Here is a 14,890-nt window from a genome sequence, read left to right on the forward strand (position 1 = left end):
AAGAATAGAACAACTGCGGATTTCGCAGATGGTCAGTGGCCCCGACAACATGAAAGAAAGTCGCTGGGCGCGAGTCAGGTCAAAGAAGGAAATAGCGGGCGCTAATCTGTGTTTACGACGTGGGGCAGCAACTGGGCAATTTAGTCGGCCACCCACGGAACCCCACCGCCGCTGGCCGACGCCTGATTGGGCTGGACCAATGAGTAGAGATGGTGAGATACAGGGGTCACCTGGATGTTGAAGTGACGTACGAGTAGTACAAACATAAAAGAACCCACTAGGTACCTAGTAACTACTAACTAAGGTGTTTCACCACCGAGTTGGCAACACCACTGAGTCGGCAGCCCGAAGATACAGTAAATATGATAAATTACAACTTTGTATACCTAGGTATCTCAACAACTAAAGAATACTTTCAATTGCAATTGATAGTATACCTAGGTAGGTTCTTCCTACTAGAGGAAACACATTAGTAGAATTTTTTTGGGATTTTTCTAAACATTCGAATAAGATGACAAAAAATACCTACTTAGGTAGATACCTAGCAAATTATATATTTCAAGGAGATGTATGACTATTTCTTCCAAGGTTTGATTAAATACTTTAAAATATACTAGTTATTAATGTTATTTAGAATACTTTACTTTAAAAGAACCTTCTAAATAGAAATAGCTGTTTAGTTATAAAGTTGTAATTTATCATATTTACTATCTGTTTTGGAGCTGCCCACTCGCTGGGGCTGCCGACTCGGTGGTGAAACACGTTATTACGAGGTAGTTAGTAGGTGCTGGGTGAAAAAAACTATTGTTATTTAGTTACTTAGGTACTAAGTGGGTACCTGCGATGCAATTTCGACCTTGAAAGTGAAGCCCGACCCCGGGGGACATTCAATTTAAATGCGTGCAATACTGGAAAATCACAATCCGCAAGAGAAATATATGTATAGAATCATTCGCAGGGTATCATATAGTAGGTGCTATAGTACTAGTATACATCCATGGATTCAACAGCGTCGGGTTTGCCAATCTATATCCGTTCGGAGGGCAAAACGCATCCGTCATGCTCGGAAGGTGAAGGTTCATGATGGGCTTCGCCATTCTCATAAGTCAAACTAATATCAGTGGTCTTTATAATCGCACCATCTTCCATGGCGAGTATATTTTCCTCACTTTCCTTGGCCCTAGACAGTGCGGGTGACATATGACGCACACGAGGGGCGCTCTTGGACCCTTGCGAGAAGGAGTGCAACTCTTGCGACCTGCCATTTCCGTTCGTTTGGGCTGATCTTGATTTGGTAGAAGTTGTGACTTTGCGGAACAATGAGATGAAAAGGGGCCGGATTGGTGGTATACAAGCGACAATAATAACGGCCCATTTTTCGGTTTCGTTCCAGATGATTAGACGGGCAAGATTGTCTTAAATATGATTAGCGTGTTGAGACGGCGAAAACCGGAATATAAGTGAATTCCAGCTTACAGGTCAAATCCTCTCCATTTCCCAGGGCTGTCAGTCCCAACGTCGTCTTTAGGATTGAGCATACACAGGCACTGGGGTGGTTAGTTCAAAAATAATTCAGATAGGTAGTCAAGGACATACATCACACCCACTCCCATCAAGACACAAAGACCGATTTTGACTCGCATTTCAAGTTTCACAGTCCATAGAAAGACGATGGGGTATAGAGCCAGAAGTAGATCACAGAGGGCAGACCAGCCTGGGTGGATCGGGTTACATCAGCAAATGATTTCTAACAGGTACAATGAGGTTACTCACTTCCTTGAAAATACGCGATGTGTTCATTGCGATCTAGCCCATCACAAGCACCCGGCACAGAAAAGTCCCATAGCTTCTCTAGGGGTGTACACTGTGTTAAAACCATGCCGACCGTGATAGCATTAACGACTAGATTGCTAATAGCGAGGAACCACAGCACAATGACCCGTTCGCGATGTTCCGGGCCATGGATCTGCTGTAGAAAGGCGACGATCGCCATTTTTCCGAAGGAAGTTGCGAAAAGGCCGAGCAATTGGTTTATCCAACCCCATTTGAGAGCTTGAATGATATCGTTCTCGGAGAGAACATTGTCATGGGTGCCGATTCCGTAGATGACGCTCACTGTAACGAGGATGACACCGGCAATGGCGAAGACCTATCGTAGATAATGATTAGTTGACTGTCAAAAGACAGCATCTCTTCAGCACAGCCAACGGGTTCCATACAAAAGTAAGCAAAATCAAATATAAATCTAGCCGGACATGCCGCGTGATCTTCCAAGTGGTGTATATGCGGGCGAATAGCAGAAATAAGGCGATAACACATTCAGTCCAGCTCACGGCCAAGAGTGTGACGCCATAAATTTGAATCGGCATGCTTTTCGACGCCAGAAATGCCGTATGAAAAGTGTTTCTGGATGCGAGGCTGAAAAAGTCGCCATGCGGGGATGGAACGGGGAAATTTGTATTATAAAGTGGCCAAGCAGATGCTTAAGAGGTGGCCAAATTAGTTTGTGTGAGCCAGTGTGGCCTTTTCCACGGATACTCTCCTAACCTTGAGTCGTCTAACTTTTCGATCCTTGTACCTTACAGGGATTCTGTTGGGTGCGAGTCCCGCTCGTAAAAGTAGTCACGGCCGAAGACAACATCCCACCCATGAATTCGTGGGCATCGCCTGGACAGAAACCTAGATTCATGGTCGCCTGCTGCCCTCTGTTAAGCAATGATCACCAATTCGGACTGCGATTTCAGTGGAACCAACCGCCATAGACAAGCACACGAGTTAAAGAGCCGCCCGGGGAGCTCCCAGCGTTGCATCGCCTTTGCCTCCGCACGCATCGAGCCACGCACGGAATGCGATCAGGCGCGTGGGGAAGCGCGAACTTTCGTCTCCACCTGAGTTTCTTCCAATGACCGGAGAATGGAGATCACCGATGGGACTCTGATAGGTCTTCGGGAGCACAAGGACCAACGTTTGCGAGGTCGGTGTACGTGGTTCGACTTCTGATTGGTACAAGAGCGCGAGAATAGCCATAGAGTCGGAGTTGAACCATCGAACATGCACGAGTAAGGGCTTCGGATTAGTTCATATCGATAAGATCAAGTTGGCCCCCCAGTGGCGCCGCCCACATTCCCCCCCCCCACGGTATGAATCCCTTCGGCCGGTCTTATCCTGTTGTTGTTTCTGCATACTCAAATAGCTGGCCTTAACGGTGGGCAGGCCCTTGACCCCTAAACTTGCTCTTCATCTCGGATTCTAGGGATCTACTAGGGCCAAGAGACGGCTCAAAAATTGTGTACCTTGGCCAGCGAGTCCATTGGCTTATACCCTGGTTCGTAAAAGGACGCCGCAAACTTAATCTCGAAGATATTAGAGGTTAACCCTGTCATATCCCGACACGACTAAAATGTTCAGTGGCGATAGGCTCAAGGTTGGTCCCATATTACCCCGAGCGCGGGGAAGTGTGCACCCCCGCATGATCGGCCGAATAGGATGATTTCAATTGATGTTGGATCCACTAGTCGCCAAGCTATCCAAGCAACTTTCTTGATTTTCTCAAATCTACGGATCGGTCGGCACCAGAACCGAGTTCAGAGCCTGCAGATCAGGGCAATACGGTAGTTCTGGATGCTATCATAGTTGGTGCCGGGTTTGCTGGGCTTGATGCGGCTATCGCACTGGCAAAAAACAATCACAAGGTCACGATTTAGGAACAGGCACAACATCTCGCTGAGGTATGTGCATGGTGACAGTTACGAGTCATATCAGGGGGTCTACGGGGCTAATGAAGGAACATGGGCAGGTTGGAGCGGGTATTCAGATTCCCCCAAATTCTACGCGGCTTCTCCTGAAACTGGGGCTCGGTCCTTATTTGGAGAAACATGTCACGGAACCTGATAGCGTATTGATGCGACGATGGGAAGATGGCAATATTATTGGTCGTACACGATTGTTCCCCGAATTTCGAGAACAATTTGATGCTCCATACTGGGTGGTCCACAGAGCACACCTTCATGAAGTCATGCATGAATTAGCAGTAGATATAGGGGTTTCCATCCAACTCGCATCGAGGGTGACCTCTTACGATGTCCACAGCCCAAGTATCACCCTCCCAAATGGCCTGATTATTCCGGCTGACATAGTCATCGCTGCCGATGTGAGTTGCCCGGGGGATCTCCTTTTTGCTTTACTTAATGTGGTTTATGCAGGCGTAAATTCAGCTACTCGAAGTATTGTCCTTTGGGGCAATGGATCTCCTCCATAAAGCGCGGGACTTTCTGCGTATCGTGCAGTGGTATACATTGAACGCATTCAGAACGACCCGGAGGTCTCATGGCTATTGGAGAAGCCTTCGTTCAATATTTGGTTGATCTTTCTTCTTTCGATAATTCTTGGCCATTAATGAAGGAAAATTCACGATTTAGAATGGGAGATAACAGGCATGTGATGACATACTTTATTGGTGCTGGCAAATCCTTCAACGTGGTGCTTAATCATGAGGATCTCTCCGATCCTGCAGAGTGGAGCCAAGAAAAGGAATCACTTTTGATTAATACGAGAAAGGAATTCGAAGGTTGGGACCCAGTGTAGGTTTCTATACAGTGGTTTCGCTATTTCTGCTCATACACTGCTGATATAAGAACAGACTTTTGAAGATCATAGGAATGATCGGAAATACTATGAAGTGGCCTCTTTATAGCAGTTCCATTATGCGCCGCTCGGTTTCGGGCAAGCTCGTTGTCCTCGGTGATGCGGCCCATGCAATGGTCCCATACATGTCGCAAGGTAAATTCTATAGAACGACAAGCTACTTGAATAGTAGGTACCTCGGATATTACTCTGGTGTTTGATTTCTCAATTAAATTTCGTTCAGGGGCCGCGATTGCAGTCGAGGATGGTGTAGCCATTGCTCGTAGTCTCCAGAAAGTCAAGACCAAGGACGAAATACCTCTTGCGCTATCTATTTTTGAAGCAGCGCGAATTCGTCGCGCATCTAAGATGCAAGAAGCAGGTTTGCTAAACAGCAAACTTTGGCACTTCTCTGACGGACGAATACAACGCGCTCGAGACGAGGCGATGCGGCCTGAAGTGTAATGGCGTCCGTTTTCTCACAGCCCCAACCAATGAAGTGACCCAGCGACGCAGTTGTGGTGCTACGGGTAAGATTTCTCTTCGCAAAAGGAGATTAATTATAACACTAGCTGATGATACATTTAGATAGGAAACTGAAGCAGAAATCGACCAAGCCTGGGAGAAGCGATATAATAATGCTAGTTGATCGAGAATCATAAATGAATGGCATCCACCGAGGGCTGGCATATCATTGATAAAGCTGGCAGAAACACTGGGTCAATTACCGCTCCTATTATAGAGCGTCGTAACCAGCGAACTGGTGTTTGAAAGCTTTCTATTATTATATTTCAGGCCTACTGATCTACACAGTCCGCATTCGCATTAAAAAGCGTCAAGGTTTATTTCCAAACTTGATTCAATTGGCAACATTTTTGCAATCCCCCGGGTATGAGTCCATGTTCTCCATAATGATCCAACCGAGACCAATCAATTAACAAATATTATAATCACCGCCTAGAATACGTAGCGGAAGTTGATGTTTTCCTGGTCTGTCTTGTCCTCAAAGGCATGGATCAGATTTGGGTCGGAAGCAGACAGTCCCTGGGCAGCAAGAGCATCATCCTTCTTCTTGTTCTGCCTGATAAGGTAGAAGCGCAGGAAAATGACCGCGGTAGTCATGCAAGCATAGCAGGCCAGGTGAACACTCCAGGCAATGTGGTACCGCGGGGCATCCCAATCAAGGAAGACCTGAGGGCCAATTGCATTTCCAGCGGCCCAAGAGATAAATGTCATAGCAACCACGGTAGCCTTCTTTGTCTGACCGGCAATATTTCGAGAGACCATAGACAAAGTGAGAGTCTGCGCGGACCAGAAGGAAAGCGTGATATAGTAGCTGAAGAGCAAGCCAGCCTTGGTTGCCAGGGTCGTGTTTGGGACTGTCATGAGGACGATGGTTCCTATATAAGACGGAATGACAAAGCCCAGCATCACGAGAAGATTCTGCTTATACTTCTTAACAAGCCAGGCAGAGGTCAACAGGATAACAATGATGTAAAAGCCCAGAACCATGGCGAGCAATTGGCTCTGAAGGGTTGTGAAATTGAAGCTGGTCATGATGATACCGGCAAATGCACCAAGACCGCTGGTTGGAAGGGTGGTGAAAAGCTGCACACTGCAGTAGCACCATGTCTGCGGGTCCTTAAAGGCTTCCCACATCTGGTAGGATCGGAACGTCTTGTTCTGAAGACCGGTCTGATTGGAGCGAATTCGCTCGACCATGAGGTGCTTATCTTCTTCGGTGAAGCACTTTGCTCTCATAGGTGAGTCAGGCATCCACCAAATAACAAAGAGGCCCCAAAGTACGGAAATACATCCATAAGTGAGGAAGATTGCTTGCCATGACTTGATCACTTTGTCGCCTCCGATGAGAGTGAAGCAATAAGCGAGAAGACCGCCAACAATCTGTTGGGCACCGTTCATCATATACCTAGTCGTCGATATATTAGTACGACATCAGCCAAAACACACGGTGCATCCATAAAACATACCAGTAAGTGACGGTGGCCGCTTGCTCTTCACGCTTGTACCACATTGAAGAGAGAAGAACGAAGGTGGGCTGACAGCATGCCTCGAAAATACCCAGCAATGTACGAACAACAACCAGTCCAGCGAAGTTGTGGCAGGCAGCATGCATGGCTAGAATTGCACCCCAGATGCAAATGTTGATTCCAAGGTATTTGGCAATAGGAACACGCTGGATGATCCAATTTGTGGGGTACTCGACAACCAGGACGGCGATGTAGATACAGGTTGTTAGCCAGGAATACTAAGAAGACTGTGTCAGTAATGTTCAATCCGAATGAAGTCTCCAATGCACAAACCTTTTGACCATTTTCAAGACCTGCATCGGTCTTGATTCCCATGATCGAGGCGAAAGACATGGTTCCTTTATCCAGTGCTTGAAGGAAATAAGTCAAGATCATGATCACCAGTACGCGGCGATCAATCAACTTCTTCAGGCGTGCGTTGGTGGCTTCATCGATCTCGACTGCGCCTCGGCCAACATACATCTGAATTTCCTTGTCGACACGATCAAAATCCATATCTTCCTTCCTCAGATCATCATCATCGGTGGGTGATAGAATCCGTTCGACATGCGAAATGTCCTCTTTGGCCTTGACATCTTTCTTGTCCTTCTGCTGAAGTTCAATCGAGGTTTGCTGAACATCCGCCACCTCAATCCCATCATTTCCACCCTGTGATGAAGGCCTGCTTTGACCCATTTTTGCAAGCAGAAGCCAGTTGAAAATGGTAACAAAAGTGCTATGAATGTTCACAAGGAGGGGAGAGGAGTGGAATCCTGGGGGTCACCGATTATCCTTATAAAAAAGGAAACATTGCCAAGCTTCAAGCACACCGAAGACCACATAATTCTCCCCCAATTTAACCGTGATGAGACTCAAAATCAGCCAGCATGTGCCAGTGCGTGCATTCCTTCCAAGCCATCAGACAGCCATCCTCCGCGGTCAACCAATCACCCCAACGCTGGCACTATATCCCATCCCGGAGCTCTTGGCAGCGGAAAGAGTTCCCCAGCTACCCTTCGGTTATGCTGGATGGGGCGACCGTCGGGATTGGATGCCAAAGGTCACCCCACGCTGGGGTAGAGTCCGGGGAAGCAATCAACCGAGCATTTTCACGCAACAGGACTCGCTTAGTACAACTTTCAACTAACTTGCGTTAGTGAGAAGGTCCCAACACCGGTTCACACGAGTAAGATTGGGTCCGGGCGAGCTAGTGAAGTCTTTCGGCGTCCTCTATCCCGAGCCCGCCTTGGCTCGCGCGGGGATTGTGGAGGCGCGTGATGGCAATTCTTCCGCAAATCATGGCGGGGCAAATACTTATTGCAAGGAGTCACACTTGAAATTTGTCGCGTCTTGTCAAATCACTTGTCGAACATTACTTGTTCAATTCAATTTCTTGTGACACAGCCTCGCCCAACATGGCAACATCAAAAGCCCCCGCCACCGAAATTCATCGGGTTGTCAATCTGGTTATCAACAATCTCGTCAACATCAAAGATGAGTCCGGAAAATTCCTCATGCCCCTTGCGGACGGTCGCATTATCGACACAAAGTCCTGGCATGGATGGGAGTGGACTCACGGTATCGGTCTATATGGTGTCTGGAAATACTATGAAATGACTGGCGATGAGAATCTGTTGAAGATCATCGAGGATTGGTTTGCCGGGCGCTTCGCCGAAGGCACAACGAAGAATATCAATACCATGTCCCCATTTCTTACTCTTGCTTATGTCTACGAGAGAAGACTGGAAATGCCACATATCTCCCTTGGCTCGAGTCATGGGCTGAATGGGCCATGTACGATCTACCGCGCACCAAATACGGCGGCATGCAGCATGTCACCTATCTCGCCGATCACAATCAGCAGCTTTGGGATGATACTCTTATGATGACCGTTATGCCTCTTGCGAAGATCGGCAAACTTTTGAACCGACCGCACTATGTTGCTGAAGCGAAGAAGCAATTCCTCACCCATATCAAATATCTTTTCGACACAAAGACGGGACTTTGGTTCCATGGATGGACATTTGAGGATGGTGGACATAATTTTGCGGATGCGCGATGGGCCCGTGGTAATAGCTGGATTACCATCGTTATTCCAGAGATTATCGAGCTCCTCGATCTCGAACCAACCGATCCAATCCGCCTTCACCTGATTGAAACGCTGGATGCTCAAGTTGAGGCTCTCGCGCGCGTTCAGGCCGAGTCAGGCGGCTTCCACACTCTGCTCGACCACCCCGATTCATACCTGGAGGCATCTGCGACCGCAGGGTTTGCCTACGGTATCCTGAAAGCCGTCAGGAAGCGCTATATAAGCTCCAAGTACACACCTGTTGCGGAGAAGGCCATCCAGGCTGTGTTGAAGGATATCGACCCGAGTGGTGAGCTACTAAACACTAGCTTCGGCACGGGCATGGGCCCCAACTTGCAGTTCTACAAGGATATTCCCCTCACATCGATGCCGTACGGTCAAGCAATGGCCATCATGGCTCTGGGTGAATATCTGCGAACATACCTGTAGTCTTATGAGGATTTGTACGCATTGATGGCATTAAATAGACTTGGCATGGGATAGACATGACCGGAGGAAATAGAAAATGACAATTTTTACTGCATAAATGCTCTATAATACCTAGGTTTTTGCAACTTCATATTCGGGCATCGGCGATATAGATTTCAGGTTTCTATTTTACTTATCTTGAAATCCGCACTCGTCCGCATCTCTTATCAAAATTCCCCATCTTGCCTCCTCCATGGTATGTGGGTTTTGGTGGGGGTCGCCGGTTTCCGTCAATAAAACCCCCAGATGTGAAAAGGAGGGGTCAATAATGCGGGATGGAGCTTAACGGCCCTAGCCACGTTTTCCTAAATGCACGGTCGATCAGATAGCAGCGAATTGTGGTATTAAACGTCCTGTCAGAACCCCTGACTTGAGAGCACCATCCGACCTGGATAAATTTCAAGACCCACTTGTTTCGTTCAACTCATTGGCAACCCCAGCTCACCATGCTCTACACGCATGCCACTATCATAACGGTTGATGGCACCCGTCGCATCATTGATGACGGTGCTATCTACGTGAAAAATGATATCATCGCGGATATCGGCAAGACTGCCGTGCTGAAGGAGCGCTACCCGAACGATGAAGAACTCGACCTTTCGGGTCGTATCATTATCCCCGGTTTGATCTCGACACATATGCATACTGCGCAGACTTTGCTCCGCGGCACTGCCGATGATCTCGAGCTTGTTTCATGGCTTTGCGAGCGCATCTGGGTGCTTCAGGGCAATTTCACCGAGGCGGATGGATATGCGGCTGCTAGACTGAGTATTGGCGAGATGCTGAAGTCTGGAACCACTTGTTTCCTAGAGAGCATGGTGAGTATATAGTACCACTAGTATCCGGCTTTCATTGTATTTGCTAGAGCTGATTTCGTCTCTAGTTCGCTGATCGGTATGGCTTTGAAGGCCTTGCGCGTGCGGTTGACGAATCCGGTATTCGTGGCTGCTTGGGCAAGATTGTCATGGATATTGCCAAGTACGCCAAAGATGATGCCTGGGCAATGCACCCTGGTCTAGTGGAAAACCGTGAGACCTCACTCCTGGGTACGCTGAAGATGTGGGAGAAATGGAATGGTGCTGCGAATGACCGTATCCGAGTTTGGTTCGGAGCTAGAACCCCCGGAGGGTACGATTTACTTTTTAAGCGTTACAAACTTGAACGACCCTGCTTACTTATTCACTAGTGTTTCCGATGGCCTGTACAAGGAAATGACGGCTCTTTCTCGAGAGAAAGGAATCCCTGTCACCATGCACTGTGCCGAGGTCAAAGCCGACCGAGAGTTCTTCTCTTCCGTGTCACACACGCCGATGTCCTACTGCGATTCGGTCGGTCTGCTTAGTCCGAGCACTGTTCTTGTGCACATGGTTCATTTGGATGATTCCGATATCAAGCTACTCTCCGGCTCGGGAACTCATGTCGCCCATTGCCCGACTTCCAATGCCAAACTGGCTTCGGGAATTTGCCGCGTCCCCGATCTACAGAAGGCCGGTGTGAATATTGGTCTCGGAACTGATGGTGCGCCGTGCAACAATACTTGTGATCTACTGCAGGAGATGAAGCTGGCTGCCATAATTCACAAGAGCATATCGTATGATCCGACTGCTGTGCCTGCTGAATCAGTTTTGGAGATGGCGACCATCAATGGCGCTAAAGCTCTGGGACTTGATGACAAGATTGGCAGTCTCGAGGTCGGAAAGAAGGCTGATTTTGTCGCAATTGATGTTCGCGGTATTCACAATCAGCCCTGGCACAATGCTGCTAGTGCTGTGGTATACACTGCTACCGGGCGCGATGTTGATGTTGTAGTAGTTGATGGTAAAATACTTGTCCAGAACGGCGATTTGATTACCATGGACGAAGATGAGATTGTGGAAGAGGCAAAGAAACGCAGCCGCGAGGTGGTTGAAAGGGCTGGTTTGTCTCGCAACATGAAAGGCCGCTGGCCGGTCGAATAGTTTTGATGACTTGACGCTTTGATGATGTGATGATATGTACCAAAAAAAAGGGTAGTTAGGACTGCCGTAGTGTATAATAAGACAGTTATGATTCCTGTCTCTAATTATTTCTGTTTCTCAAATCGTAGCATCACCTAGCCACTTATGATGATGTACTAGTAAACTGCCAACAATCACATTTCTAGAGCTGCCGGTAGAAGATCCCGTGTCAGCTTACATGCCGATTTATGGATCCGAATAGAACTGAGTTTCTGGAGTTTGAAGTCTGTTTTTGCGCAAGTCTCCTTCTCCCCGCACTGATCGGCTCTCCACGGTCCACATTATTCAATGCACAATAATTGAGATTTTGCGAAGATCAAATTCTACGAATCCCATCGCGGACCCTTCCGATGCTATTCAAATTAATCTTGGTCCGGGGGGGGGGGCTTTCTATCCAATCAAAGATTCATTATTTCACGATCTGCAATCAAGGGATCTAACATCGGCAGAGAGAGAGCTGACTGTGAGTTAGACTCGGAGCTCCGAGTCTTTCTGGCATGGCATGACTTGGCCAATACAAGACTACCGGGGCATACGACTCTTTGGGTGGTGGCCTAATCCACTTATAAATTGCCCCCTCTCTTCTTCGTCTCTTCTTTTCTTTCTCATCATCCTGTTTCTCTCCCGATCAAATTCTCATACAATTTGTCAAGATGGCCTCCAACGCGAAACCACTGGAATTCACTGTAAGCTTGCTTCCACTCGCGTCAACTGTATGCAAGCTCAGTGTGCTTGGACTAACAACTTAAATTTTAGACATTCCAAAATGTGATTAACAATCAGCTCACCTCCACCGCTACAACTCGGCATAGCATTAACCCCGCAACGTCTCGGCCCAATCCCGAGGTCCCCGTCTCCACACAGGAAGATCTTGACAAAGCTGTCAAAGCAGCCAGAGATGCTTTCAAGACATGGTCCAAAACTTCCTTCGAGGAGCGTCGCAAAGCTCTGCATGCATATGCAGACGCCATTGATGCTAATGCAGATGGCTTTGCCAAGACTCTGACAATGGAGCAAGGCAAGCCCCTGTCTCAGTCTACTGTGGAGGTCGGCATGGCAGGTGTGTGGATTCGTGGACTCACTGCCCTCGAGATCCCCACCAACACCATTGAGGAAACCGAGGATCGCAAGATCATTCAGCGTTATACTCCCCTTGGTGTCTGTGGTGGTATTGTTCCCTGGAACTTCCCCATCCTTCTTGCCATAGGAAAGATCGCCCCGGCTCTGTACACCGGAAACACCATTATAGTGAAGCCCTCGCCCTTCACTCCTTATTGTGACCTCAAGCTCGTTGAACTAGCGACTCAGTTCTTCCCACCTGGTGTGGTGCAGGTTCTCAGTGGTGATGATAGCCTTGGCCCAATGATCACAGAGCATGCCGGCATTGACAAGATCTCGTTCACCGGATCGATTGCCACTGGTAAGCGGGTTATGGCCAGTTGTGCTAAGACTCTCAAGCGAGTCACCCTTGAGCTGGGTGGAAATGATCCTTGCATTATTTGCGAGGATGTTGATATCGACGCCATCATCCCCAAGGTAAGCACTCTGCCTCAACAATGATCGAACATCTTCAAAGGCTAAAACTTGTCAGATCGGAGTCCTATCCTACCTCTGCAGCTCTCAAATTTGCATGATGATCAAGCGCCTTTATGTCCATGAGAAGATTTATGATCAGTTCCTCGAGAAACTTGTCGCCTTTGTCAAGACGCTCAAGGTCGGCGACGGCACCGAGGCGGATACCTTCTTCGGCCCGGTTCAAAATTCAATGCAATTCGAAAAGGCCAAGGATCTCTTCAGCTCTATCTCAGCCGACAATCTGAAGGCTGTGCTGGGCGGTTCCATCGAGGATTCAAAGGGATACTTTATCCACCCAACCATCATCGACAACCCGCCCGAGTCTTCGCGTGTGGTCCAGGAAGAGCCGTTCGCACCTATTCTGCCCGTCATGAAGTGGTCCGATGAGGATGACGTTATTGCGAAGGCTAATGCCCTCGAAACTGGTCTCGGCTCCTCGGTTTGGAGTAAGGACTTTGAACGTGGCACCCGTATTGCGGATCAGTTGGAGTCTGGGGTAGTTTGGGTCAACTCTCACTTCGATGTTCAACCCAATGTGCCTTTCGGTGGACACAAGCAGAGTGGTCTTGGTGTCGAGTGGGGTTTGACTGGGCTGCTTGGGTACTGCAACTCGCAGACCCAGTGGCTGAAGAAGAGTTTCTAAGTATAGCGCATTCACAGTCGCTATTATCAATTATTCCACGAACTTTTAGTTAACTATATTTCACCTATTCTTAACCTACTGTTAACGATATTCTCAACGATACTCTACCGAAACTACTTAGTTTTTCTCAGTCGCATCTTCTACCCGTTTTGTTGATTTGAACGTTTCTTGAACAATGGGATCTAAAGGTCACGGGGCGGGTGCAATCAGTTTTCCTTGACATCATTGCTAGGATGCTCGTCTTTCAAACAAAACTTGTACAACCCCTGTCGAGATGACGAGTGTAGCGTAATTTCAACTCTTTAAGAGACAACAAATACCGGGATAGCTTTGAGCTTGTCGGTCAGAAGATTGCAATGACATCACCTCCACTCGACATGTCCGCCCTATCAAGCGCCTTATCAACAATAATATATCAGTGACTGAGCCACTGCAAGGCATGACGATCTCAGGTGCATGCCAGATACCTATGTAGGTATCAATGCGAATGCTAATAGGGTAGCTTCATATTGCTGTCACTCTGTTGAGGCAACTTAGCGCCGATCCTCCCACGGATGACGTGCCGGTCTTAGCGCCACCAAATTCAGGGCCTGTCATCTTCATTCTAGAAGATGATACGCCACTTGGCATACGTTGTGATGCCATCAGGTTGGCCAAGTTAGGTCGCAATACCTCTGTGAATTTGGGTATAAAGTGAGATTGCATTCCACTCGAAAGTCCCACTATCCAGAATATCAAACTTGAATATCCATACCAAGCCATTGCGATCGCTATCTATACAAAGCAATTCCAGTCTCAAATACCTCTATTATTACCAATCATCCTTCACAATGTTCCACCGTCGTCGCCCAGCTACAACTACCACCCGTAGCTCCAAGCCGAGTCTTATGACTCGCCTCCGCGGCCCTAATGCGAAAAGCAAGACCGTGAAAACAAAGACGACAACAACTCGCCATGGCCCTTCTACTCATCACGGTCCCTCCGCTCATAACACCACCGGTCGTCGCTGGGGTGCTTCCAGGCCTCAGCATCATCATCGCCGGAAGGTGACACTCGGCGACAAGGTTTCCGGTGCGATGTTGAAATTGAAGGGCAGCTTGACCCATCGCCCTGGCGTTAAGGTATGTTTGTGACAAGTCACTTCTAAAACCAGCCCATCCAGCCCATTCGAGTCTCTAATCATCTTCCGTATTTCTAGGCCGCTGGTACCCGACGTATGCATGGTACTGATGGACGTGGAAGTCATCACCATGTCTACTAGATCTCTATTTCTAAGCGACTTGATGAGCTACGAAATTCTGTATTATTATTTGTATTTTATATTATTGTTAGACATGTTTAACTGGGATGTAACGACTTGAATCTACCAACTTCACTTCAAAGCATGTATTAGAACCTTGGAATCATGATAGTAACAAAACCAACTACTGCCACATCAAGAACACGAAATGATGGCGGTGAAGTC

General features: G+C 47.9%; 9 protein-coding genes across 9 annotated transcripts; 6 read left to right on the forward strand and 3 right to left on the reverse strand.

Annotated features, from left to right (window-relative positions):
- Positions 1 to 1,026: 1,026 nt before the first annotated feature.
- Positions 1,027 to 2,369, reverse strand: N7533_000371 (uncharacterized protein; the record flags this gene model as incomplete). Its single annotated transcript, XM_057097021.1, has 5 exons — positions 1,027 to 1,415; positions 1,477 to 1,547; positions 1,597 to 1,714; positions 1,774 to 2,149; positions 2,334 to 2,369. 5 exons carry the CDS (start codon positions 2,367 to 2,369, stop codon positions 1,027 to 1,029), a joined length of 990 nt encoding a protein of 329 aa, XP_056965514.1.
- A 406-nt stretch (positions 2,370 to 2,775) lies between these two features.
- Positions 2,776 to 3,027, reverse strand: N7533_000372 (uncharacterized protein; the record flags this gene model as incomplete). The annotated part of the gene is made up of 1 exon (XM_057097022.1): positions 2,776 to 3,027. The coding sequence occupies one exon, from the start codon at positions 3,025 to 3,027 to the stop codon at positions 2,776 to 2,778; it is 252 nt and encodes an 83-aa protein (XP_056965515.1).
- A 373-nt stretch (positions 3,028 to 3,400) lies between these two features.
- N7533_000373 (uncharacterized protein) lies at positions 3,401 to 4,258 on the forward strand (the record flags this gene model as incomplete). Its single annotated transcript, XM_057097023.1, is given in 4 exon segments — positions 3,401 to 3,424; positions 3,516 to 3,692; positions 3,705 to 3,728; positions 3,797 to 4,258. 4 exon segments carry the CDS (start codon positions 3,401 to 3,403, stop codon positions 4,256 to 4,258), a joined length of 687 nt encoding a protein of 228 aa, XP_056965516.1.
- Positions 4,259 to 4,440: 182 nt separating this feature from the next.
- N7533_000374 (FAD-dependent oxidoreductase) lies at positions 4,441 to 5,088 on the forward strand (the record flags this gene model as incomplete). The annotated part of the gene is made up of 3 exons (XM_057097024.1): positions 4,441 to 4,580; positions 4,640 to 4,779; positions 4,868 to 5,088. The coding sequence occupies 3 exons, from the start codon at positions 4,441 to 4,443 to the stop codon at positions 5,086 to 5,088; spliced, it is 501 nt and encodes a 166-aa protein (XP_056965517.1).
- A 492-nt stretch (positions 5,089 to 5,580) lies between these two features.
- Positions 5,581 to 7,349, reverse strand: N7533_000375 (uncharacterized protein; the record flags this gene model as incomplete). Its single annotated transcript, XM_057097025.1, has 3 exons — positions 5,581 to 6,553; positions 6,615 to 6,892; positions 6,948 to 7,349. 3 exons carry the CDS (start codon positions 7,347 to 7,349, stop codon positions 5,581 to 5,583), a joined length of 1,653 nt encoding a protein of 550 aa, XP_056965518.1.
- Positions 7,350 to 8,068: 719 nt separating this feature from the next.
- N7533_000376 (glycoside hydrolase family 88/105 protein) lies at positions 8,069 to 9,171 on the forward strand (the record flags this gene model as incomplete). The annotated part of the gene is given in 2 exon segments (XM_057097026.1): positions 8,069 to 8,380; positions 8,392 to 9,171. 2 exon segments carry the CDS (start codon positions 8,069 to 8,071, stop codon positions 9,169 to 9,171), a joined length of 1,092 nt encoding a protein of 363 aa, XP_056965519.1.
- Positions 9,172 to 9,656: 485 nt separating this feature from the next.
- On the forward strand, positions 9,657 to 11,168 carry N7533_000377 (amidohydrolase; the record flags this gene model as incomplete). Its single annotated transcript, XM_057097027.1, has 3 exons — positions 9,657 to 10,028; positions 10,094 to 10,338; positions 10,397 to 11,168. 3 exons carry the CDS (start codon positions 9,657 to 9,659, stop codon positions 11,166 to 11,168), a joined length of 1,389 nt encoding a protein of 462 aa, XP_056965520.1.
- Positions 11,169 to 11,860: 692 nt separating this feature from the next.
- Positions 11,861 to 13,425, forward strand: N7533_000378 (aldehyde dehydrogenase family protein; the record flags this gene model as incomplete). Its single annotated transcript, XM_057097028.1, has 3 exons — positions 11,861 to 11,893; positions 11,964 to 12,743; positions 12,799 to 13,425. The coding sequence occupies 3 exons, from the start codon at positions 11,861 to 11,863 to the stop codon at positions 13,423 to 13,425; spliced, it is 1,440 nt and encodes a 479-aa protein (XP_056965521.1).
- Positions 13,426 to 14,255: 830 nt separating this feature from the next.
- Positions 14,256 to 14,686, forward strand: N7533_000379 (uncharacterized protein; the record flags this gene model as incomplete). The annotated part of the gene is made up of 2 exons (XM_057097029.1): positions 14,256 to 14,546; positions 14,624 to 14,686. The coding sequence occupies 2 exons, from the start codon at positions 14,256 to 14,258 to the stop codon at positions 14,684 to 14,686; spliced, it is 354 nt and encodes a 117-aa protein (XP_056965522.1).
- Positions 14,687 to 14,890: the final 204 nt, after the last annotated feature.

This window comes from Penicillium manginii, assembly GCF_028828005.1.
Source record: "Penicillium manginii strain IBT 31320 chromosome Unknown utg000001l:1.0-3466041.0:1.0-3467806.0, whole genome shotgun sequence".
Taxonomy (NCBI): domain Eukaryota; kingdom Fungi; phylum Ascomycota; class Eurotiomycetes; order Eurotiales; family Aspergillaceae; genus Penicillium; species Penicillium manginii.